Below are 25,592 nucleotides of genomic sequence, written 5' to 3'. Positions count from 1 at the left end.
CTCCTTCCAACTCCCCCCACCAGCTGGCAGAACCTTCCTGTCGCTCTAGGCTCGGGTCCCTAAGCTGCCCCTTCCTTGCGCCACGGAAGGGCATCTGGCTGTCCAGACTGGCTAGCACTAGCCAGTGAACACATCTTATTCTTTAAACCACAGGAGAGTCCTGAAAGACTGGAAGGCAGCCCACTCCCTGTGCCCAGGGATGCCAGGCCTTCCACCCCTCCCCGGGGAGCTCTAGGGCCTCTTGCCCTTGGCCTCTGACTCCTCTGCTGATTCCTGCCTGGGGACCCAGGGCCCCTCAGTGTGTCCGGGGCCCAGCCTCACCCTGCCCCCGCTCTGGGAGAGTGTTAGACTCACTGTGGAGACCACGCAAAGCCTGGCAGCTGACTGACTGAACACAGAAGCAGCTCTGGACCACCTGTCATTTCATGAGCCACACACCAGGCCCTGTGATGGCCCCAAGAGACAGTCCCTTCGGGGACCAAAGGTTGAATTGTGGGTGGAGAATCAGAGGCATCCTGACTACTTGGGAGGCAGAGACTGGGAGGACCATGCTTTGAGGCAAGCCTAGGGAAGAAGTTGAGACTTTCCATACCAACAAATAAGTGGGGCGTGGTGACACACGCCTGTAATACCACCTACGCAGGAGGCACAGGCAGGAGGATTGCAGTTTGAGACTAATGTGGGCAAAAATGTGGGACTCTGTTCAAAAAATTATGAACGCAAAAATGGCTGGAGATGTGGCTTAAGAAGTAGAGCACCTGTCTGGCACTTGTGAGACTTTGATTTCAAACCCCAGTGTCATCATAAGAGACTGAGGGGCTCCATCTTGAGCCCAGTCCAGTGTCCAGTGCTGGAGGCGCCCAGTGCGCAGCAGTAAGCGCTGCCGTGGCAGGCGGGAGAGGAGGCCGGAAGGCTTCTGCGCCGAGGCTGTGGCCTCACAGCGCAGGATGCCAGTCGCAGCCAGCTCCCCTGGTCCCCTCTGCTCTCACCCCCCACCTCGGCAGCCCCGGTGGGAGAAGCGTGGAGACGCCGGGGCGCAGTGGGGGGCTGGGGTGCGCAGGGGAGGGCTGGCTGCTCCTCGCTGGCCGACGGTGGGTGGCGGTGAAGGCAGCGGCCTCCAGCTCTGCTTTGGAGGGTGGGTGACAGCACTGTGCTGCCCCTCATTGCAAGGAGACGCAGGGAGGGACAGCAGGCCGCCAGGGGGCCAGGCTTGAATGGGGCTGGTGTGCTGCGGAGGGGAGGAGGGTGAATGTGGCTGAACAGGCCTCCGCAGCAGCTCCCTGACTTGCCTGGAAGCCACGGAGACGGCGTGACCGGGCTCACCACTTGGGTCTCTGACGGTCCCCTCACCAAGAACTGTCTGAACTAAGTGCCGCGCGGAGCCCAGGCGGCGGGCTGTGTGGCCACAGGCCACCTGTGCCCGGGCCGCCGCCACCGCTGCGGAGTCAGTGTTCCTGATGGGTCTGAGGCCCCTTCTTAGCAGCAAGCACAGCCCTGGCTTGAGGCCATTCGGGGAGATTCCGGAATGAGGGAGGGGGGAACAGAGGCATCCCTGGGTCTTAGGAAGCGCCTGGGTAGGTTTCCCCATAGGCAATGTCCCTGTCTCCCGGAAGGGCACTGAGGCCAGACGCGCCTGGCCTGAGCGGAGCGGACCTACGACTCCAGCCCGGCCCTGCCAAGAACACAAGGCCACTTGGGCAAGCGAGCGCCTCCCCAGGCGGGCAGAGGCCGTGGGGGGGGGGGGCGGTGTCTCAGCCCATCTTTGTGTCTTAGAAGCCACACAGCCCAGAGCTGCGTGCCGGGGCGCACTCACCCCTTCCATGGGCGCGATGAGCAGGTCGTAGAGGGCGCGGAGCGGCGCCTTAGCCAGCGCGCTCTGCCTCCTGGGGAGGGAGGAGGGCCCGTCCTTGCTGGGCGAGGCGGTGTTGCTCAACAGGCTCGTCATGCTCTGGCAGCTCCTGGGGAGAGGGTGGGGAGGGGAGTCAGCCCGCGGTGGGTGGGGTGGGCGTGGGGAGGGGGCCTGCTGCCCTCCCCGCCCGGCTCCCCGTCCCTGGCAGGTAATTTCCACAGCACAGTGAGCACTGTCAGAAACTGCCGGCTAAACCCGCTGCGCACAACAGCTTACACTTCTGTGGCATTTTCCTACATAATCAAATGTCCCCAAGTGCTGCTCACAGGACTTAATTACATCCTGCGTGGGGTGACAGTGTGCAGGCGAACGTGGGGACCCCGGCACACGGGGCTGAGGGCAGCGCTGCTGGCGGAGCTGCGTGCGGCCCCGCCTGCGCCCCAGCAGGGCTCCCACCGCCTCAGGGGGGCACTGGAGCTGCTGGGCGGGCCGACAGTGGGTGTCACACAGGTGTCACACCCTGCCTGTGCGGGCTGAGGACACTGGCGGATTCATTTGGAGACTGTTGGCAACCCTGCCGCCAGCCAAGCGTGGTGGTGGTCTGTGGACTGCAGGGGCAGCGGGGGCCGGGCGGGTGGGGATGCGCGCCCCGCGGCAGAAGCGGAGGGACAGGCTGCCCCTGCGCCTGGCCGTGTGGCTTAGCCCAGCCCAGGGGCTGCCAGGTGATCCATGGGTCCTTGGAGCGCTGATGCAGACCCCGCTCTGCCTTTGTGCTGCGTGCCCCCGGCCTCAGGGGCAGGGACCGCCGTGTCTGATACCAGGCCCAGCGAGGCGCTGCATGAAGGGCTCTGCCGCCTGCTGCCAGCAACCTGCCGGCTACCTAGCAGCCTAAAAGGGGCATTCCTGCTGAGCCCAGCCAGGATGCGCATCTGAAGAGGAGCTGTCTGGCTCCACTTTCTGTCCTGCAAACGTGGGGGCTGTGCAGCGCCCGCCTGACCTACATTCCAGAGGCACAGCGAGCTGCGTGCAGAGCCGGCCGGCCGAGCAGCAGGACGGAGAGGCCCGGGGAGCCGCCCTGTGCACCGGCTCCGCAGGACGCGTGTCATTACAGCGACAGGACACTTTGCTGGCAGAGGCAGTGAAGCGCGGACGGCCCTGGAGCGACCCGGGCCCGCTGAGCACCACAGAGCACGCTACAAAGGGCAGCTCTTCCCTGAAGGGGGACTGCCATGTCTCTAGAGGAGACGCAGCACGACACGCGGTGTCTGTCACGCATTGTCACCCTGGATGCATTCTCGGCGAGCCCACCCCGCCCTGCATGCGCGCTGACCTCTATCTGGGAGCCACAGAGCATGGCTCAGCCTCCCTCACTGGCCCACCTGGCCACTGCGCGACCTGTGGTGGGCCCCCACCCTAGAGGTGTCTGTTTCCAAGTAAAACCAAGAGCGCAGAAACAGGTAGCAGCTAGAGTAACGGAGGCCCCGCCAGCCTGAAGCCGGGACGTGAGTCAGAGACGCCCGCCGGGTCCTGTGCACAGAGGAGGTGTGTGGAGGCTCCGCCTCTAGCCCTGGGCTTGCACCAGCAGCGCCTCAGCCAGCCGCCTCCCCTCCATGCTGATGGTCTGACACCAGTGTGGCCTGTCCCCACGGGAGAGCTGGCCCCGCACAGCCAAGCCCAGAAGCACAGGGCAGGGCAGGGCAGGAAGAGGCCTGGAGCCACTCCAGGCCCCCGCACAGGTGTGGGCGGGGGCTGGAGGCAGGCCTGGCAGGACACGGCCCCCCTCTGCCACACTTCGTGCTCACGGGGGCTGCAGGCTGGCGGTATGCTTGCAGTGACCGTTGTAGCCACCCTGCTAGGGGCGCCTGCAGCTACAAGTGGGCTGTTCATAAGGCAGCCAGCCAGCCCCAGCCCTGATCGGGCGGCCTCGTGCCACTGATCGCCTGTGAGGGGCAGGGGGCCCCTTGCTGGTGAAGCGAGGGGTGGGCTACCATATGCAGCCCCGGCCATGCCTCTGCTGCGTCCTCCCACTGCCGACTAGGTGTGGGGCCATCAGGGGGCTGCCACCGCCTGCCCAGAAGGGACACAGACCATTGGGGAAGTGCAGCACGGAGCTCGCGTCTCAGCTGGGAGGCTGCTCAGAGGCCAGAGGTGTGACCCGGGCCCCCCTCGTGCTTCTATGGCACCGGGTGGGCGTGGTACCAGGGCTGCCCTTGACCTCTGAGATGAGGGGAGCTCATCCCCCCCATGGATCAGCCCTCCCAGGGCCAGTGAGGCCCAGCGACTCAGAGAAGGCAAGAGACCTGCACAGAGCTAGGGGCAGGGCCGGGTTTGACATCTGCTGTGTGCTTGGCCTCACTGTGACCATGGTAAGACTGGCAGCCGCACCACCCCAGGGCCCCAGCAGGTGGCGCTGTCCCACTGTCTTCCAATTCCCTTTCCAGCAGGCTCCATTAGTGCTAAGTGACAGAAGTTTATCACGCTGCAATGTCTTCATCAGCTTGTCCTTCTGTTGGAGAGATGCCTGTCTTCTCAGCAGCACAGAGCCTCGTGGTGGCAGGTGGGGAGGGAGGCCCTGCTTGGTGTGTGGGTGGGAGTTGAGCTGCTTGCTCCTCCTGGCGAGGGTGGGCTGTGGCCGCTGCGTCTCTGCTCGGGGCTCCCCTCCTCAGGCACCTGCCGTAGCGGCCGCCTGTGAGCCTCCTGCCCAACCCCCTCTCACTTTCTGGCTCAGGCAGCCTTGGGCCCTCTCCACTGGGCCACCTGCCTTGCGGGGTGCCTCATGGGGGCACGGGGACAGACTGAAGGTGGCTCCTGCTTTGAATGTGCCACCATGGGCCGGGCTTTGCTCGGGCAGGGGCTCCCGAGGGGTGGGAGCTCCAGCGGAAGAGCCAGCTGGCAAACAGCACATTCAAGCACCAAGACGCACTTCTGACCCCTGTAGCGGAGTCGTGTGAACATCGCCACAGCATTTCCGCGGGCCGGGCTCTGTCACCCGCACTGCCTGCCTCTCCCTCCTCGGCTGCCAGGCCCGGCCTCGCCCCGCTGAGCCGAAGGATGCATCTGGGACCACACACGCCACTCTCTCGTTCATGGTGGCCCCAGGCCACATCAGAGCCTGTGCTGTCTTCACAGAACCACAGGCAGAGAGAAGTCTCACAACTCCAACCAGCAAACCAGATGCTGCCGGTGACACGGCCAAGTCAACGATGAGCACCAAGAACACGGTTTCTTGGAGCAGATTTCTGACAAGACGGCTCCCTGCCACAGGGGCGGCGTCATCTCTGACAGTAAGGTGGGAGGCTAAGCTCCAAGGACAGCCCGCCAATGGGCCTGGAAGCAATACCGCCTTTAAACTCCTCACTGACTTTATGCTGGCAGATGTCCTGGTGAGCAGATCTGCGCATCAGCCCAATGGCCAGAGGCCCTTTGGATGCAGCCTGTGAACTATGATGGGGTGGTATGGTGCTGTGGGGGGTGGTGGTATTGGTGGGTTGGTAGTGTGTGGGGGGTGGTAGGGTGGTATTGGTGGGTTGGTAGTGTGTGGGGGTGGTAGGGTGGTATTGGTGGGTTGGTAGTGTGTGGGGGTGGTAGGGTGGTATTGGGGTGTGGGGTGGTGGCATGGTGGGGTAGTAGCGTGGCAGTGGTGGTGACGGGGACGGGTGTTAGTGGGGTGAGGGTTGGTTGCGTGGCAGGGTGGTGGTGGTGGTGTGGCAGGGTGGTGGTGGTGGTGGTGGTATGGTGGTGTGGCAGGGGTGGTAGTATGGTAGGATAGTGGTGGCATGGCAGGGGTGGTGACGGGCGTTAGTGGGGTGAGCGTTGGTGGTGTGGCAGGGTGGTAACGGGCGTTAGTGGGGTGAGGGTTGGTTGCGTGGCAGGGTGGTAACGGGCGTTAGTGGGGTGAGGGTTGGTGGCGTGGCAGGGTGGTGACGGGCGTTAGTGGGGTGAGCGTTGGTGGTGTGGCAGGGTGGTGGTGGTGGGGTGAAGAACGTGTACGTGTGGCTGCTTTGCTTCTGTCCAGGCTTTAGGAATTCAGCTCCGAGGCTGGGCGGCTTCACTGTGCAGGTCCCCTGGGTCCCGCCAAACCAGCCCAGTGTCACATCAAGCTGGAGGCCCAGAAGCCCAGGAGAGTGTGGGCTGCGGGAATGTCACACTGTTCCGCAGCTGCCTGCCTCAGGTCACAGCCTCGCAGCGGGCAGGCGTCTGCCCTGTGCTGGACCCCCTCCCTCCCTGGGACCCCTCCCTCCCTGGGCCCCCCTCCCTCCCTCCCTCCCTGGGCCCCCCTCCCTCCCTCCCTCCCTGGGCCCCCCATGCTGGGCTCGCCCCGCACCTGTTATAGAGGTTGTTGCGCCGCACCATGCGCAGGAAGCCAGTGGGGTCGGTCACCGAGTTGAGCTTGTTGATCATCTCTTCGAACTGCTGGTCCATGATGTCTCCGGCCTCGCTCTCCGTCTCACTGCTGGCACAGGCCCTGCGGGAAGAGGCAGGGACGCCACTCAGAAAGAGAACGCTGGACCGCCGGACTCGCCCAGCCAACCAGGCACTGCGCCTCCTGGGCCAGGTCTCCCTGCCTGCCCTGCCCTCCTCGGAGGCCCGAGGCTCCTCCCACACAGCTTTCTTCCGCTTGCTCTGAAGGTCTGTAGCCTGTGACACCGCTCAGCTGCGAGCATGCCCAGGCCCACCACGTGCCCCTCCCACCCCAGACCATTCCTGGGCAGAGAGGAAGGTGGCACGGACAACCCCAGACCTGGGGGACACAGCCCAGATGGCACTCAAAAACAGGACACAGATGTGACCACAAGTGGCTTTGCCATTTGGTGGCATGGGCATTTTAGACCAAGTCTGCTCCTCCAGCCCTTTCCACAAGCTGAGCATGAGCGCATGTCCATTTCTGAGCAAATATGTATTTTCTCTGTGACACACAGTAACACAGCCCCTGGCAGCATGTCAGAAGTATACAGCTACCAGGAAGGCATCAGGGTGCCAGAGGCAGAGTCTGGCTCACAGCCCCTCCTTTGCCCGGGCTCTGGGCAGCCCCCTCCAGTCCCTGGCACGCAGCAGGGTTGGGGTGAGATGACCTTTCTAATGTGCAGAGCGCAGAGCCTATCATCTTAGATCTGAGCACTGGGTATGAGAGTCACTGGTCCTAGACCAGCTCTCTCCTGTGTGGACACACACAGTGACCTCCCCCCATTCCCCTCACCCTGAACGCCCCCCCCCCCCCAGCCAGCAATGGGAGAGGGAGGAGCTGAGGACAAGAAACAAATCACCAGGGCTCCCTGTGCTGGAAGGCTCTGGATGCCCCCACAGGCCCGAGCTGAGCCGGCCAAGGCTGGGAGCTCTCTTGGGAGCCAGCAGAGGACTCTTCACGGAGACCCTGGTAAGTATCACTGCACAGCTCCTCTGTCCAGGGACACATTTGTCATGTGAACGCGGCTGCCTGCCTAGAGCTAGGAGTCTGCTCTGTGGAGGGAGCAGACTGGCTGGGCTGTATCGCTTCCATGATCTCCAGCTCTGCTGGAGCTGTCAGCCGCACCCTGAGCCCTCAGAAGCCCAAGCTTAATGGGGTGGGTTTCCTAGTTCCTGACCCTCCAGAGTAACGCGCCATGTCACTGATAAGGCCATCGCCATTTACGGTCCGGCCAGTGCGGCCGGTCCAGGAGTGCCACCAATGCCGCCGGTTCCCTTGCCACATCTGCACCTCCGGTGACGTCCTGGGCATGACCCCTCACGAGCCCTGGCTCAACTCACCGCCCCTTGACACATCACACCTGCTTCCTAGACCACAAACAGCCCTTTGGCGTTCTCACTACTTCTCGCTACCAGTCCTGTGTCCCATCCCTAGTGCGGTTAATGGTTCTTCACCTTTAAGTGCCATGCTGGGATGGCAGGGCTGTGTGGATACTGATACACTGTGAGCTTAAAAAGGAACACAAATCCCGATACTACACATCTGAGAGAGACTAAGAAAACAAAGTTACTCGCTGGTGACTCTTGCTCATTTCAGCAGAGTAGACTTCAGAAATGCTCACTGTAAGCCAGCTGTGAAGGTACAAGCCTGTGATCCCAGCACTGGGAAGTTGAGGAGGGAGCGTCTCAAGTTCAAGGCTAGGGAGGTACATAGCGAGATCCTGTCTCAGACAACAAATTAACTATCCAGTAAGCATTTGCCAAACCCCAAACGAAGCCTCGATGGTTTAAAGTCCAGAAGCCTCTGCCTTTGAGATCCTCAGCAACAAGGGGTAGAATATTTGCCTAGCAAGCACAAGGCTGGGCTCAAACCCCAATACCTCCAAAAAAGAAAAAAAAGCTTCTCAGTCCTTTGGCTGAGAGGTGTTGGATGGGCATGCCAGCGCCCACAGGAGTGTCCACGCCACACAGGCTGCTGAGTCGTGGTGGGGAGGAGGAGGAGGGAGGGAGACACAAGCGCACCCGTGGACATGCCGTCCGGGCTCGGCAGAAAGAGCTGGGCACGCAGATGTAGCTGGGGAGTACCAAAGGCCTTGGGAAGAGGAGATGCCAGCCCTGGGGCCATAAGAAGCATAGAAGGAGGCCACCTGGAGTCAGTGATCCCGTGTATCTGACACCTGGCACACCTCTCTTTTCCCTCTGTCCCATCTACATTCTGGTGTATCTGTCTGTCTGTCCATCAGGCTCTGGCCCCTGGATGCTGCATCTTTGTCCTCCCCTGGGCTGGACCACCACCATTTCCCTCCAGCTCTCTAGCCTGAGGGTTGTGGCCTGGACTGCCTTCTTTGGTGCTTTCTACCCCTGGACCCTTGAGGGTGGCATTGCCCATCCACCAGTATTCACCCCACCCAACTCTGTATGCCCAGGATTATATGCGGTTGAGATTTAAATCATTAGCCCATGAGAAGAGGAGGGTGGCGGGTCAAAGTCTACCAGGAGGGCTGGGAAGGTGGTTCAGTGGTAGAGTGCTTGCCTTGCATGCATGAGGCCCTGGGTTCGATTCCTCAGCACCACATAAGCAGAAAAAGCTGGAGGTGGTGCTGTGGCTCAAGTGGTAGAGCTCTAGCCTTGAGCTGAAGAGCCGAGGGACAGCACCAGGGCCTAGAGTTCAGGCCCCATGACCAACAACAACAAAAAAATCCACCAGGCTGGCCTGAGCAGGGGAGTGTCAGAAGGAAGCTGTGTGAAGAGGTGGCAGCCCCCTCCTCGGTGCCCACCTGCCCTGCCCACATCTGCTCCAGGGCTCTGGGGAATAGAAATCACTGGGCATCAGGAGCAGGCTCCAGGATGCTACTCACTGCGCCCCCCCCCCCCCCCCGAACAGGGCCATGAAGCCATGAATGAAGCCCTGTGGAGCGGTGCGTGTGGAGCTCATCGTCTGTCTGTTGTCCACTCTTGGGCCAGGCCCTGGCAGGAGGTTCTGGAGAGGATTTTCATTTGTGAGCACAGCCCCTGATCTCTCGACTCCACGCTCTCCCCTCTGTCATCCGCCTGACAGTCAGGGCTGGGGCTCCACGCAGGCACACCGTTATTTATGGCTCTGTATCCACTGCTAACTCATTCTTTCTTCATCCCACCCTCATCTGGAAGCTTCTCTTGCTAAAGACCAGCCTGACAACCTGCAACTGGAAACAGCTTCTGCACCACAAGCTCCGTGGAAGCGACCCCAGGGCCCCCCGTGGCCCCGGCCGCACCACAGCACCCCTCAAGACCAGGTGAGATCCTTCCGATGCCGGCACCCCAGGCCGGTGCACCGGCACCCCAGGGGTGGGTTCTACACCAGCAGCAGAGAATCTCCCAGAGGTAGAAGACACCTGGGGGAATTACCTGGGTCACACATGGCCTATCAGTCTAAATCCATTTCCTCCAGAAGCCACTTTGCAAGAGCATCAGGAACTACAGGCATGAGATTTGGGAACTGGTCATTGCGGAGACCTTATCAGTCCAGCAACTATTAAGAGAACAGAATAAAGTGTCTGGGGCTTCCCTTTTGGCGGAGCATCCTAGAACTGGGGCTGGCTCCATTGGGACAGGACTAGTGGGGGGAAAGGCTGTGGCCTGAGAGCGAGAAGGAATGGTGCAGCAGATGTGCAAAACTTTGACTTCTAGAAATGGCTGCGGACCACCAGGGTCGCAGGCTGCAAGCAGCATGTTTATTTGTTTTTTGGGTTTTTTTTTTTTTTTGGTCCAGTTGTGGGGCCTGAACTCTTCAGCTCAAGGCTAGAGCTCTACCACTTGAGCCACAGTGCCACTTCCAGCTTTTTTTCTTTTTGCTTATGTGGTGCTGAGGACTTGAACCCAGGGCCTCAGGCATGCAAGGCTAGCACTCTACCACTGAGCCACTTTCCCAGCCCTGCAAGCAGCATGTTTATAACTAGCAGTCCTCTTTCCCCTCGTTGCCGACGGGGCACTGGGATTCAGGCAGAGCCAAGTGTAGCTTCCCAGGCGGGATCTGAAGAAGCCACGGCGCCAGGGGAGGGGCACAGCTTTCCGGCGCTGTCCCTGGGGCTTAGCACGTGGAGCATTTGGAGCCCAGCTTCCAGTGTCCACAGCAGGCCTCTGTCCACGCTGGTAGAGTTGAAGCTCACAGACTTCCTTCCCTCTCTTCGGTTTAAGCAGGTGTTTGAGAGAATGGAAAGGGCACTGAGAATGTCTTCAGAGATGTGTGGCCTTGCCATGCTGAGCCTATGACCCGGCTCCATTCAGCCATTTAGCCATGTAGCAGAGCTAGTGGGCAAAGAGTTGCAAGCTCACAGAGAAAGGCATTAGGTTGGCCCGTGGGAACACGTTTCAGCTTGGCCAGCCCCGCTGGCAGTGGCCCCCGGCACCCACTCCACACTGCCCTGGTGCCCTCGCTGCACTGCAGACGTCAGCCGTCTCTCTTGAATCGCTGGTGTTTGGAGTAAACTAGGTTTAATTCCTTGCTCCAGTGTGTCACTCCAGAAATTGCTTTTCTCTGTATCCTCTCAAGACTGTAATCCATACTATTATCTCCCAGTTGTGATTTCTAGAGCAAACCTTCTGTTGTCTGAAGGTAAATGATTACATTTACCAGCCAGGAAGCGACACGTGTGCATGCGTAGCAATGATCAATACATTCTGCTGTGCTCTTTGATTGCTCAGCTGGCCAAAGAAGAGAAATGCTCTTCCAAAATGCTGAAGAAAATCATTTGATTTGGGGGAAAAAAAGCAGTGAGAGAGAAGCCTGGCCTTTGGGATCCAGAACAATGGTAGTTTCCGCTTGGAAGTGTTTGGTAAGTGCCCAGTGGAGCTCGCAGCCAGGAATCAGCTCATCTGTAAGGGTTGGAAGGAGCATCACAGGGTTTTCTCAGTGTTCTGTTTTCAGTAAACAGTGATCAGATAAAAGGGAAGGTTTTCTCCCCTAGCTACTCCTCAGCCTGCCTGCGAAATGCAGGAAGACTAATGCATCCGAGGCTTCCTTACTTCGTGTCTTTAATTGTGAAATTGTTGCTGGGAAAGTGCTGGCAACAGAGTTCTCCCCCGACAGTGCACTCGCTGTCAAAGCCCAGCATGGACACGTGAACATGGGTCACAGGTGCAAAGCCCCAGAGTCTGGGACACGTAGAGAACCATTCTTCCTGGACGCTACCTCAGGGCCAAGCCCTCTTTCTTATGGGTGAAGCAGGATGGTTCTGGGACGGGGAGCACTGTGACTGGAGCATAAGTGTGGATGTCAGCACCTGGCAGGCGTTCAGTGGCCTCATCCGCCCCTCCGAGTTCTGGGGCTCCACCTGGGTGCAGCCTGAGAGCTGGACACCCCTGGTCCTCCAGGCGCCATCATCCGGTGAAGAAAGTCACCCCAGCCGCAAAGGGCAGGGCACAGGGCGGGGCCACACGTGGAGGCCTGGGGCAGAGGGCAGCTGCGGGCGCAAGGGAAGCCAGCTGCTGTACTATCCGCAATCAGCTGCTGCTGTACTATCGCAATCAGCTGCACCAGGGCTGGGCGGGAGCAACTCCCTCAAAAACGAAGTGAAAATGCCACAGGCTGAAAAACTAGCACAGACATTTCATCTTCTTACTTTCCTGTAAGTTAGTTCTCTGGGCAAATTGTCAAATTGACTCAAAGCACAAGAGCAGACACCTTCTCTCTTCCCACAAGTAGCTTTGCTGTCACCTGGTGAGTTCACACCCGATGGATAAGGGTGTGTGTGTGTGTGTGTGTGTGTGTGTGTGTGTGTGTGTGTGTGTGTGTGTGTGTGTGTGTGTGTGTGTGTGTGTGTGTGTGTGTGTGTGCGCGCGCGTGCACTCAGGAGACAGAACAGATGTGGGATCTCTCTCCCAGGAGGCAGCACAGTACCCTGGTGGAAGTGAGGCCCCGCCTCCTCTCCCACATATAGACACACCCCTGAAAGGGCTCTGAATCCTGAGGTTTGGGGTCCTTCCTAGACAGGGCAGAGAGGGGCCAGAGAGTCAAGAGCTTCTGAAATAGGCACGATGGAGCTGTGAGGGAGCCTGAGCCCCACAGCGGGAGTCTCCTTCCCCACCCCCAGTCAGGCTAGGAGGGATCAGTGTGGCCCCAGTACTGTGTGATCAATACAGCTGTGGAACTCCTGCCACTCAGGTCACTGTCTGGCCTCTTCAGGGGAAAAAAAAAATCAGTTTTTTGGGGGACACACACACACGCGCGCACACACACACTCACACACACACACACACACACACACACACACACACACACACACACACACACGAGTTTCCAGGAAATGGTTTTGTAGTGATTGTAAAATGCTTTCATTTCCCCCCTGACCTTTCTTCCCGCGCAGAGGGATTATTAGTTTGTAGGAAGTTGGTTTGGGCATGGAGGGATTGCCTTCCCTTTCTGCACCTGAGCTGGGGACAGGTCAGGGCTCCTGGTGGCTGTGCTTCAGAAGGGGCAGTGTGCGCTGTGCACACAGTGAGGGCGATGGGGGTGGAGCAGTGGGAGAGGCACAGGTGAGGCGGCATGGGTGAGAGAGAGGGTGAGTCGGCACCGCGCAGGTCGGGAGCTCTGAGACCAACACCCACTCGGATTCGTAGGCCCTGATTCCAAACCCAGAGGGCATGGGGTCCAACACATTATCAGTAACAGCTGAGGTCAACTAGACAGTGCCAGGGCCTCCTCCAGAATCATCACCAACCCTTGTAATCAAAGCCAAGAGCTCATCCTCTCTGTTAAAGACATTCTAAAGAGATGCTTGGCTCTTTGATAAGATGTCAGGCACTTGCCTGAGGCCCCAACCAAAGTGAGCAGCAGCCCTGGCTGGAACCTAGGCTGGCATCTTCCCGGGCATCCTCCATCCTCCGAGGATGCAGCCACCGGCCCAGACTCACCTTTTCTAAGGTAACCAGGGCTCGGAAGCTCAAAGCTCACCCACCAAGGCAGCGGCGCCAGCTCCCGTGTGCCTGCGTGCTGTGTCTCTGTGCAAGGTGGTACCATCACAGCTGGTCTTTGAAGATCTCTTCCCACAAGGGCCGGGAGGACCTCCGGGAGGCACAGAGGTGGTGTGCGTGGTGTATAGTGTTGAGGGGCCATTCCCCTTGGAGGCAGTGGGGTGGAGGATGGGCCCTGTTCTTTCCAGCAGTTCAGGAGAGGCCTGCTGGACTCCGTCTGTTTAAATCCTCTCTCTACCACCGCACAGATGCAAGTTATATTAGAAAGCTGAATGACCCCGTTAGCAAATGAAAAAGAGACGAGGGCTTAGGATAATGAGAATATTATAGCAAAGCTCACACCGTGGCTGCCTCTAATGGGAGTCCCATGGCTAGATCTCCATGGAAAGCTGGGAGAATGCCTCCCTCGGAGCCGCTCTCACACAACAAACCTCAATCTGTCATAATGCAAACGCATATTCCAATACACCGTGATCCCGTTAATGAGGGAAGCTGGAGGAGGTGCACGGTGGCTTTATTTATAATTCTTGAAATCTAGGCAAATTGCACACATTTAAATTTTCTATACAAATAATGTCACCAAGAGCTATGAGAACAAGTGTATTTGGCCTGGATAATGAGAGGGCTTAACAGAGAGAGTCAGAGTGTGTGTGCCCGTGGCTGGGCCAAGCCTGGGCAGATGGAGATCTTTTGCATCGAGGCTGCCATCCCTAAATGCCGGGGGTGACTTCTAAAATCACTCCCCATTTCCTAGTCTTCTCTAAAACCATCATGGGGAGAAGGGGATCCCACCCACGCTTCCGGAAGGGACCTGTTTCCGGGATGGCTGTGTCTGTTGTTGCAATGGGACTTGGGGTGGAACAGGCCCTGCTTGCTGTAGGGCCTGAGCCCCCTGAAGCGGGCCGAAAGGCACTGGTTTCTGAAGAAGTCAAAGTGCTGTGGGGTTTTCCTCCGGTACTCCGAAGTTCATCACCGCTCTGGAGAACCTGCTCTTGCAGCACAGGGCATTTCCTTCTCACCCTGATGGGGCTTTCTGGAAGGATGTTTCCCCTTCCTCCTCTCTTCCAGATGCTTGAGATCAGCACTGCACAAAAAGCTGCTGGCTGGTGTCGTTCTTGTCTTTTTCTGCCACATTAACCCGGTAGGGGGCTTAACAGCCTGAGATCCTGAAAAGCTGTTGTCAAGTTGAGAAAGCCCCCAAATGCAACTTAAATGGTTATTAGCTGGTGGGAAACGTCCCCTGCATTCTAACACCTCCATTTAAATAACAATAATAAAGAAAATAATAACAATAAGAGTAAGCGCCATGCCTTCACAGCCATGATTATACCCTACCACCCACAGGCCACCAGGCCTGGTGTACCACACAGATGAGGGGCTGGGAGAGGGCACGGCTTTTTGGCACAGCTCTTGGCTTGGTGGGTATGCCTGGTTTTGCATCCAGTCAGCAGGGGGCGCCCGAGTCATCTTGCAGCGGATGGGCTGCGTTCCCGACATAGTGGATTAATTCCTTTAAACAATCCAAGGCACAGACAAAAGAGCCAAGGGGGTTCCTTGCTCTATTAAAAGCCCTGAAACACATGTATTTGCCAAATGGAAAGGTGCAGAATTAATTGGAAAAGAGATGGAATTTGTATTCCTCAGCTCCCTTGGGGGTTTTGTAATTAATAAATATTTGTGGAGCCTTTGATAAGTATAAAGTACCATATATATGCTAAGCAAAACAAGCCTTTTTAGGCATCAGGATGTACCTGTGTGCTTTCCTTTTGAGATCAGAAGACCTGAGAACCAAAGAGATACCTCAGTGCCCCATGGTGACCTTGTCTAGAGCCACCCAGGCAGATGCCTCTGCTCTGCCCATGTCTTTTATAAAAGCCCCAAAGCTGTGTGACATTCAGCCACTGGCCCTAGACAGCCTAGCCAGGAGGTGGCAGAGTCTAGGCCACAGCTGGACATTCTGGCCAGCCCAACTCAGCTACCTGATAGAATTTTTCTATTGTATAGGCATCATAACAAAATTCATACATTCCTATGCTAAGGACTCCCTAAAGGAAAAACACTTTTCCCAGGGGAGAAAAGTGACCAGCTCTTCTCAAGAATAATTAATGAAGTACGAATCATGTAGCTGATGCAAAATAAATTGATTTGGCCAAGAGGCTTCTAAAATCACTTCTCAAGTGTTTTCATTTCCTCATGTCTATTCAGTACTTTATAAAATGTCTACAGATGTGAAACCGTAGTAAATATGTTCTGCAGCTTAATTGCTAAACGATTACAAAGTAACTAAACCAGAGGTGGCAGGCTGCCCCGTGGCTTTATTCATCTCTTGCTGGAGAAGAGCAAAATCATAAAGTCTTCCCCGACACAACAGGTTTCTATGGTTACACGAGACGTAAATATATTATATGGCCTGTGTGACGGGAAAGGACCAGCCCAGCACGGTGTGAAGCAGGTCCCTGGGGCAGCACTTGTGTGGATGCTCTCCACAGCCAGCTAAATATTTGTTTCTGCTTTACAACAGGGCAGGCGCAGGAGTGAAAGCTGCTGGTGCTGCAGCCGCTGTCTGCACAGCTCAGCCCATGCGTTGGCACGACGGCATAAAGGAGCGCCAGGAATGAAATGGCTTCTGCTTTGTCAGACTTGAAAACCCATCCTCAGTGAACCTGTAAGGCACAGGCTCAGGACGGCCTGTCCTCTCCCCCTGGGTCTGTGTAGAGATCCAGATTTTTCTACTAGAGCCCTATTTTTCCCATCCCAGAGGAAGCACCATAAGGTAGGGGCTACTCAGATACCCAGTAAGTAAAGACGCTTCCACTGAGACACGACAGAGTGAGAGATGGTGGGACCAGAATTTACTACCTGCGTCTTGAGAAGTAGCAAACTGCAGGAGGACATGGCTGGGGCTTGAGATGGAACTCTGGAAAATTCCAAGAGCAAGGGTAATCACAGCTGAGATTTCTGTGAACTTTTTTTTGGGGGGGGGGGAGGTCCGGTCGTGGGGCCTGAACTCTGGGCCTGGGTGCTGTCCCTCAGCTCTTCAGCTCAAGGCTAGCGCTCTACCACTGAGCCACAGTGCCACTTCCGGCTTTTTTTTTTTTTTTTTTTTTGCTTAGGTGGTGCTGAGGAATCGAACCCAGGGCCTCATGCATGCAAGGCAAGCGCTCTACCACTGAGCCACCTTCCCAGCCCCTGAACTTATTTTGTTCCATGGATCGGGAAGCAATGTTAAATGAAGGAATGCTGCTACCCATTAAGGAGACTATGCCCTCCCCCCCCCCCCCCCGTTTAGCCCGGAAGTGCTTGGCTGACCATCTGTCCTTCCTTGACTGTACATACTCAGGGGCCCGGAAATGATGGATAGTAGAGTCTTCCTTCCTTCTTTTCTTCTCTCCCTCAATCCCTCCCTTTCTTTCCCTTTCCCTTCTTCTCTCCCTTCCTCCTTCTCACCCTCCTCACTCTTGGACTCCTCCAGCTTTAGTAGTGTAAATGCTTTGATTACAGGTATGTACCACCGTGCCCAGCTTCCTCTTTTCCTCTTTAATCATTAAAGAGAAGGCAAGCCAACAATTCATGGGAAAGAAAGAAGGGTTCTGAAAAGCCTTTTTAACCTGGAGGAAGCATGCATTGGTGCACTCTGGGGCAAAGGGTATTGCCTGCTGTGGGACTTTTGGGTTTTGTAGAACGTAAGCAGGAACTGTTCATTCGAATACAAATGCAATCTGATGTGTGTTAGCCAAAGGAAGGCAACACAGCAGCCAAGGGGGAAGAAAGAGCCTGCCCAGCAAAGAAGCCAGGAGGCCAGCTTCTTGCAGCTTCCTTTCAGGATCAGGAAACGGTGGGGGGAGAGGTGGGGGAGTGGAGTGCAGGGAGGAGGGCTGCGGGATCCTGCGTGGTCCCTGCAGCGGATTGCTTGCTGAACTGAGGCCTCCTAATGAGTAGCTCAGATTGACTTGAAGACATGCTAATATCAGGCTGAGGCCATGCCAGAGGTCCCCCCTGGGTTTGGGGCCATCTCAGCTGGCAGCCATGTGCACCACGTGCAAACACAAACCCCACATTTCCGGGGCTGAAATGTAGGACTTGTAATGTGCCATTTGGATTTCACTTCAAAGTCAGTGTTTGAGCCGTGTCTCTGACCTAGATAAAAGGCTAAGGGGTCAGGACCAGATCAGGGACAAGGCAGGGGTCCAGCGAAGGGCAGGCAGGGTACCTTTGTCTCCTCTCTTGAGGAGGGGTGCCCCGCACATGTGCTGACGCCCCCAGTCCCCAGGATGTGTCACTCCACACCCTTGGAAAGTTCTGCCCACCTCCCCATGAGGAGCTCTGCTCATGGTGCGCTCTGTCCACACAGGCTAATCCCAGTGGGCTCTGAATACCCAGTTCTATGTAACATTCACCAGACCGGGGTTTGATTATTGAAGTCATCATCTCTTAGGCCCCCAAGTGCTGGCCACAGATTAACAGAGGAACTGAAAGCACATCTACACTTAGAGTCCAGTGAGTTTCTGAATGCTGGTCCTATAGCCAGGCATGGCCTAGCACGTAAGAAACTGGGGAATAAGGTGTGGGTAGTATAACCTGGACCACGATGTGACTCTTATGTTTTCCATGGGTCACCTGTCCCTCCCCCTCCTCCTCCCTCTATTGGTCCAGGCCTGTCTAGCAACTACCCATCTGTCACCCGTTCTGTCACCCTAGATCCTCTGCACACTGGCAGCGACTCCCCTGAACTATGGGCCTGCTGTCATTCTTCCCCAGATTTGCATACAGTGATTTTAATCCCACATGTGATATCATTTTAGGTACTTCACTGCCTCTCATTTTTCAGCTTTACCCTATATTTTGAGGATCTATTTGTCCATGCTGCTTTGCACATTGCTCCAAAATTTTATGAAAAAAAATAAAGCATACTAAAAGGCTTACAGAATTTTGTGTGGCTACCCGTAGCCTACTGTCTTGGTTCTAGCATTAACTACCACTAACTTTTCAATAAAATTGCTTCCCCGCATATATGCCCCTTTCCATTCATCTATTCATTTTGTATTTGGATGCACTTCAAAGCCAATTATCCCCAGAAAGTAAATTACAACCAAAGCCCCCCTACATACTTCAGACATCATATTACTAGCTAGAACACAATGTTCACTTACAGGTTTTAATCTATACTTTATATGTAAGAAATTAAATAAATCGAATAGTTGAACTTTTTATATGTTGAGGCTGGCTCTTTTTGTGCTGGGGTGGGAGGGGGAGTTCTGTGATTTGAACTCAGAACCTTGAACTTGCTAAGCGGGCACTGTACTACTTGAGCCATACCTCCAGCTAGAGTTCTGACCAAGACACAACATGTACATACACACACATATACACATTGTATACATACACATTCTCCCCCGCTCCCTCTCCTGCTCAGAAAGCCTATAAAGAAAGGAAATACAGCTTCCATCCCCAGGAAGTTCCTTTAGGATCCTTCCCAGCAATGCTGTCTCCCCACCACCCCTGCAGCCAGTGTTCTGTTTCTGGCAGGCATCTATCAGTGGAGCTGCTCGTCTCATCTGTGCTGACTCTCCTCCACCACCGCCATCAAGCTGCCATTTCAATGTGCAGCTTAGGACTTTTCACGAAGCCCCAGCCCAGTGTGTGCCTGCTCCTGTCCAGACCCCGGGCTGCGCTCACTTGGGGGAGGTGTGGGAACAACGCTGCTCATCATCTAGAATTCCTTTTTGTTAACATGGACTTGATTTCTTGTGCATAAATGCCTTGTGCGATGCTGCTGGCCCACTGGGGGAGGTCCATATTGAGCTTCATAAGAAGTATGGAAGGTGTTCCAGGGTGAGCATTTTGCATTTGTCGTCTCTGCAGGGGCATGAGAGCTTTCTGGCCCTCCATGACTTCCAGTTAGGACCGTGCCATCCCTTTCAACCTTTTCCTTCTGTAGGTTTCTTCGTACAGTGAAATCCACTTCCTTTTTTTTTTTTTTTTTGGTCAGTGGTGGGGCTTGAACTCAGGGCCTGGGTGCACTCCCTGAGCCTCTTTGTGCTCAAGGCTAGCACTCTACCCCTTGAGCCACAGTGCCACTTCTGGTTTTTGAGTGGTTTATTGGAGATATGAGTCTCATGGGGACTTTTCTGCCTGGGCTGGTTTCAAACGTCCATCCTCAGATCTTAGCTGAGTAGTTAGGATTATAGGCACGAGCCACTGGTACCTGGTGAAATTCACTTCCTAAATGACCAGTGATAGGAAATACTTCCTGTGTGTTCATTGCCATCACATAGCTTCTTAAAGTAAGTTTCTATTCAAACCCTCCCACATTTTATTTTCCTGTAGTCTTTGGCCATGTTTGAGCTCAAGGCTTTGTACTTGCTGGGCAGGAGTTCTACCACTTGCACCAGGCACACGGTCTTATTTAGTCATTTTTCAAATAAGGTTTTGTGTTTTTGCTGACTGTGATCCTTCTAACTGTGTGCCCTGTCGAGATGGGATTACAGACATACCACCACACCTAGCTTGTTAGTTGAGATGCAAGTCTCATGAACGTTTCTCCTGGCCTGGAGTTGAATCAAGATCCTCTCCATTTCTGCCTCCCAAGTGGCTCTGATTACAGGAATGCATCACCACACACAACTTTGACATTTTCAATTTAGACTATCTTATACAGTTGTAGGGGTTCTTTAATTCTGGCTGTAGTCTTTTCTTTCACGTATGATTTATACTTGTCTGTTCATGTTCTTCATTATATACTTGGATTAGCCTTTTAAATCATGAAATGTCTAGTAATGCGCAGTTGTCTTCTATGGCTATTGTTTTCCCTGACTTCTCTACTCCTAAGTCAGGAAGATACTCTCTGATGTTTTCTTCTGCAGGTTTTATACTTTTAGCCTATGATCCTCACTGCAATGTGTGTGAGAGTGCTACAAGCTCAGCTAAGGGTTAAGGGTGGCTTTCCCATGGAGACACTCAGCTGTTCCTGCAGCACTTGCTGAAATGACTACCTGTTTCTAGGATTTCTGCTCTCTTCCACTAATCTGATGTTAGTCCTTATGAACTCACTGCTCTTTGTTTTCAGTATCTCACCCAGGTTGGTCTTGAACTCAAGGTTCTCCTGCCTCCACCTCACAAGTGCCCTGATGGGCCCTATTGACTTGACTGCTGTGTTTGTAGTGAGACGGAAGACCAGGTGATTAAGTGCTCCAGCTGCTCTTTCTCTTTCCCTCCCTCCTTCCTCTTCCTTCCTTTATTTTTGTTTGTTTGTCATGGAGCTTGAACTCTGGGCCTGGGTGCTGTCCCCACACTCTTGAGTTCAAGGCGAGTGCTCTAACACTTGAGCCAGTCACTTCCTGTTTCCTGGTGGTTAGTTGGAGATAGGAGTCTCAGGGACTTTCCTGCCTGGGCTGGCTTTGAACTGCAATCCTCAGATCTCAGCCTCCTGAGTAGCTAGGATTACAGGCGTGAGACACTGGCACCCAACCTTCCTCTTTTTATGCTGGTCCTGCGGCTTAAACTCAGGGTCTGGCTAGTACCTTACCACTTGGGGCGCAGCTCTACTTCTGGTTTTGCTGTTAGTTGGAGGTAAGAGCCTCACAGACTTTCCTGCTTGGGCTGGCTTCCAACTGTGATCCTCAGATCTCAGCCTCCTGAGTAGCACGATTACAGGAGTGAGCCACTCTGGCAAGAAGGACATCATAAATCCCAAATAGAGCAGTCTGCTACAACTACAAAGACATTCCGAAAAACTCTTATACTGACAGTTAAACCCTAAAACCCTCACATTCCCCACTCCTTGTTTCTCTGACTCTCCTCAGTGTTATTTGGAGGCCCTCTTCAGCAATGACTAAATCCTGATCTGATCTCCTCTGGCTATGCTGGGTCAAGGTCAGTAATCCTTTCTATGAGGCTCTCAGGCCATACTGAGTCCATCATAACCACCAAGCCTTGTAAATGCAGCATGGAAGTCACCACAAACACTGTGAGAACACATGGGTTCCGCTGCACACCAATCAATGTTGGTTTGCAATGCAGAAGCCAGTTTTTAGGCCTCCATCTGTGAGCCTGTACCTGGTTCTTTCCCATTTCCACATTGGTTCTACAGTCAGCATGCCAGTGGGGGATTCTGAATGACATGCATCATATGTAAAGTCACCAAGTGGGGACAAGGTGATGCCTTCACACCCCTTCATTCCAGTTGAATGGATGGGTGCCTGTGTGTGGTGTATACCCACTGGCGGGTAGAATCCCAGCACTCAGCAGGCAGATTATAGGTTCAAAGCCAGTCTGAGCTACATAATGAGATTCTATCTCAAGACCAAAACAAAATAGCCTTATAGTCCTAGCATAAACTTATTGTTTGTGTTGTATGTGATGTACTAATAATTTGCTAAATATCTTGGCACCTGTGTTCACAGCAGATTTGGTTTGTAATTTCTCTTTGCTTCCTTAATCTTTGTGCTGGGTTTGGTGATTTACATCTCATAATACAAGTGTGTGGAAAGTCTTTCCCTTTTCTTCTATTTCTTGAGTTTGTATAAAATTGTGGGTTTTCTTAAATATTTGACAGAATTCATTAGTGAAAGCACCCAGGCTTGAAGGGAGTTTATAGTTGTTAATAGGTTTTGATGAGGAATCTAATTTCTACAATAGATACAAGGCATTCATAGTTTGTTGAATCAAGTATTGGATTTGGTAGACTGAATTTTCAGGCAATTTTAGCGTGCCTTAGCTGTGGGTGCACTGGTATAAAGTTGTCTAGAGTAGCCGGGCGCCAGTGGCTCATGCCTGTAATCCTAGCTACTCAGGAGGCTGAGATCTGAGGATCGCGGTGCAAAGCCAGCCTGGACAGGAAAAGTCCCTGAGACTCTTATCTCCAATAAGCCACCAGAAAACTGGAAGTGGCAATGTGGCTCAAGTGGTAGAGTGCTTGCCTTGAGCTGACGAGCTCAGTGACAATGCCCAGGCCCAGAGTTCAAGCACCACGGTGACGGCAACCACCACCACCACCACCAACAACAACAAAAAGTTGTCTCTTCTCTCTTCCTCATCCCCCAAGTCTTCAGAATGGACTTTGTGTAGCCCTAGAGCCACACCTTGTTTTCGTTCTCTCTCTGTCTCTGCCTCTGTCTCTCTCTCTCCTCTCTGCCTGTCTGTCTTCCCCCTGCTCAAGCTGGCCTCACTATATTTTCAACATGAACTCCATAGAAGAGGCTCACTTGTTTATCTTATGTCATCTTATACGCTTTCAAAGAATAAGGAAGACACCAGCCTTTTTTGTTTACCCTTTTATCTTCCATTTCTGACATTCTTGATTCCTTCCTGAAGATCCAAGTTTCTACTGAGCATTTTCTGTCAATGTGAAGAACTTGCTGTGTTTCTGGCAGAGTGGGTTTTCTGATGATCAAACCCCTCGGCTTCCTTTTATCTAAAGCATCTTGCTTTTGCATTGGTTCTTGAAAGACTCTCTTGCTGAGTACAGAAGTTAACATCTGAATGACACCCTCCACCCCCCCAACCCCCCAGGCCCTGCCCTGTGTCCAGGCTGGTGACAAGTCCATCATGGCCACTGCTCTCTTCTGGGCCGCACTCAGGTCTCAGCTGTTTTCAGGACTCTTTGTCTTGTTTATAAATGTTTGCCTATGATGTGCCAAGAGCATATTGTTTTTTTCTTCGTTTTCTTGGGGTTCTCTGAGCTTATTCCTTTTACCAAATTTGGGGTTATTTAGGGTATTACTGACCTCATTTTTTTTCTCTCTCTCTCTCCTTTTATTCTTAGAATCTATTTACATGCATGGTAGATCTCTGTCCTGTTGATCTGTGAAGCCTGAATCTGCTTTCTCTCTGTTCTAAAGTTTTGATGCTTTCCATGCATCTGTCTTCAAGTCTATTCATTCCTGTCTTTTTTCTCCCTTCTTCTTCTGTATGTTGACAGGCCCATCCTGGGAAGTTTTAATTTCAGATATTTTCAGTTTCAGAATTTCCACTGAGTTATTTTAGAAGTTTCTACTCCTCTGAGGAAGTGTCTTATATTGTGTTTGTTGTAAGCGACTTCAGAACTCTGTGTCTGCTGTCTTCAACATCTGAGTCATCTTGTAGGCCTCTCAGTTAACTGCTTTTCCCTTAAAAAAATGAGTCACTTTTTCCTGATTTTTTGTGTGTCAAACCATTCTGTGGATTCTGTTATATTCCTTTAAAACATACTAATTTTGGTTTTGGCAGTTAGCTTGATTGGACTCAAATGGGAGATTCTATTTCTCTTTTTTAAGCATTTAATTTTTGTGCTTTTTTTTTTGGGTGGCAACTCATATCTCAATGTAGTTGTTAAAAGCTGTCTGGATCTGTTTGATGATGGGATCAGTAGAGATTTGGGCTTAGTTGTATATATAAAATTTGGGTCTTCTACCTCAGGGTGCGTGTGCCACTCCCCCTACCCCATTCTCCTGCAGTTTTGGCTTCCTTGAACTCTTCCTGGTTCCTCAGACCAGAAAGGCTAAGGTTTCCTACAGGAATTTCAAATGACCCAAGTGGCCATTAACCATGTTCTGACCTCAAGCCATAGACATGGTAGCAGCAGAGGTCTCTCAGTCAGTCTTCCTCCTGGTTTCAGACCCTCCAGAACATCTGCTTGTCCATTCTCTCTGTCTCCTTGTGTTCAGTTATTATTATGGGGGTAATTATGCTAAAAGGTGCTTAACTCACTGCCATCTTTTCTGGTGCTGTGTATCTGCCATGGTGACAGCTCAGGGTGAGTCCCTTCCTCCCTCCCTTGCCCCCATGAAACAAGCTCCCTGTCCCTGGTTGTGGGTCTATGTGGTGGGAAGGCCTCTGGAAGGTTTGGTCCCAAGCAAAAGCCAACATGCTGGCATGTGGCCCTGGTGTGTGAGCAGATGGGGGAGGGCTGCTTGGCTATGGGGAGGGGTGTGAGTGCTGAGGAGGGGCTTCCTCAGGACTCACAGGAAACGAGGCCCTGGTGTGCAGCCACCCAGCCCCAGGACTCTGAGTTCATGTTCTGCTTAGGCCAGCTTCATGGGATAGGAGGTAGGACACACATGTTGGTGAGGGTGGAGATGGGCCATGGGAGCAATGGTGCATGCCTGTTCGTGTTCCTGTGGAGGAGTGCGATAGTTGGTGGCCACTTTAAACTTAGAGTAGGAGGAGGAATGGAAGGAATGTCCTAGAATCCCTGTCTGTGGGTTTGGGGTCTTGGGAGTGTGGTGGTATCGCTGATGTGCCAACCCAAGCATGACTTCAGACCTGGATGACACCTCCAGGCCTCTCCAGCCTCATGCCTCCCTGGGCCCATTTCTGAGCATGACTTTCAGACCATGTGACTCATCTCCTGATGCATGCTGTGTTCCTTCTAGGCCTTCTATCCCATCCAGCCTCCTGGAAGCAGGAACTACACTTTCATTTAAAAAACTAATGTTCTCTAGTATGTTAAACAGTCCAGCCTGAGTCTTTAGAATCCATTAATGACTGGTCATAATTAAGGGCCATATGTATTTGGTAGATCTTTAAATATATAACACATCTATTATGCCTGGAGCAGCAGCTCTGCTTGGTAGAAACAGTCACAGATGCGAACTTGAGTTCCAGTTCTGACACTTTCCAGTTGTACAGTCATGAGGATTTGCTTTCTCTTTCAGTGCCTTGGTTTCCTCAACTGTAAAATGCTCACGTCACTGTCGTGGTGGCGGTAAGCCCTCAGCACAATAGCCAGCACATGGAAGGCCTCAGGTGCTTCTTTTGGTAAAAGTTTTCTTTGTAAGACTTTCACCATATTCACTCTTAAACACTACCACCACTCAAGAAGCAAGGGGATAGACATGTAGAGGGAAAATGAGACATGTAGTGCACACCTATAATCCTGGCACATGGGAGGCTAAGGCAGAGGAGTGCAAGTTCCAGCCAAGCCTATACTACATAGTGAGCCTATACTACATAGTGAGACCCTATCTCAAAAGAATAAAGAAGAGAACATCTCTGGAAATGTCTCTAGAACTCGTCCTAGTGGTGACTCCAGGGAGAACTGGGTAGCAAGTAATGAGAAAGAGCTGGGAGGGAACAAGCACAGTGCAAGCACTGCTCACCCAGAGCCTAAAATGAGATGTAAATTGCAAATGAGGAAATGCATAGGAGAGCTGCACGTGCATGGATTCAGTGTTGGATGCACCCCACGTGGGCTGGGACATGGCATGCAGACAGCAGCCCTGTGCCAGAAGCCGGGCCACAGTGCTGAACCTCACAGGTCAGCCAGCGCAGAGGCCCTGCTCTACCGGGTTAACTTCCAGTGATTACAAGCACAGTCTCCTCCCCAAGGTGGGTGTGAAGGTAATTATACCAAGACAAGATTCTTCCACAGAAAGAAGTGAGACCTAGGGATGCCAAAGGAGGCCCTGGG

The 25,592-nt window shown here is 53.7% G+C and overlaps 1 protein-coding gene across 3 annotated transcripts in view; it reads right to left on the bottom strand.

Moving 5' to 3' along the window:
- Ttc28 (tetratricopeptide repeat domain 28) overlaps positions 1 to 25,592 on the bottom strand; it is a 483,958-nt gene that overhangs the window by 16,648 nt on the left and 441,718 nt on the right. For all 3 annotated transcript variants that reach the window (XM_069994613.1, XM_069994614.1, XM_069994615.1), the window contains 2 exons: positions 6,174 to 6,314; positions 1,814 to 1,958 (listed from right to left, as the gene is read on the bottom strand). In XM_069994613.1, the coding sequence (XP_069850714.1) occupies positions 1,814 to 1,958; positions 6,174 to 6,314 (286 nt within the window). The remainder of the gene's footprint in view (positions 1 to 1,813; positions 1,959 to 6,173; positions 6,315 to 25,592) is intronic.

The sequence above is a fragment of the Dipodomys merriami genome, unplaced genomic scaffold (assembly GCF_024711535.1).
Source record: "Dipodomys merriami isolate MVZ:Mamm:240054 unplaced genomic scaffold, mDipMer1.0.p SCAF_45, whole genome shotgun sequence".
NCBI classification, from domain to species: domain Eukaryota; kingdom Metazoa; phylum Chordata; class Mammalia; order Rodentia; family Heteromyidae; genus Dipodomys; species Dipodomys merriami.
Note: the sequence above shows the minus strand (reverse complement) of the source record. Positions and strands in the feature narration are given on the sequence as shown.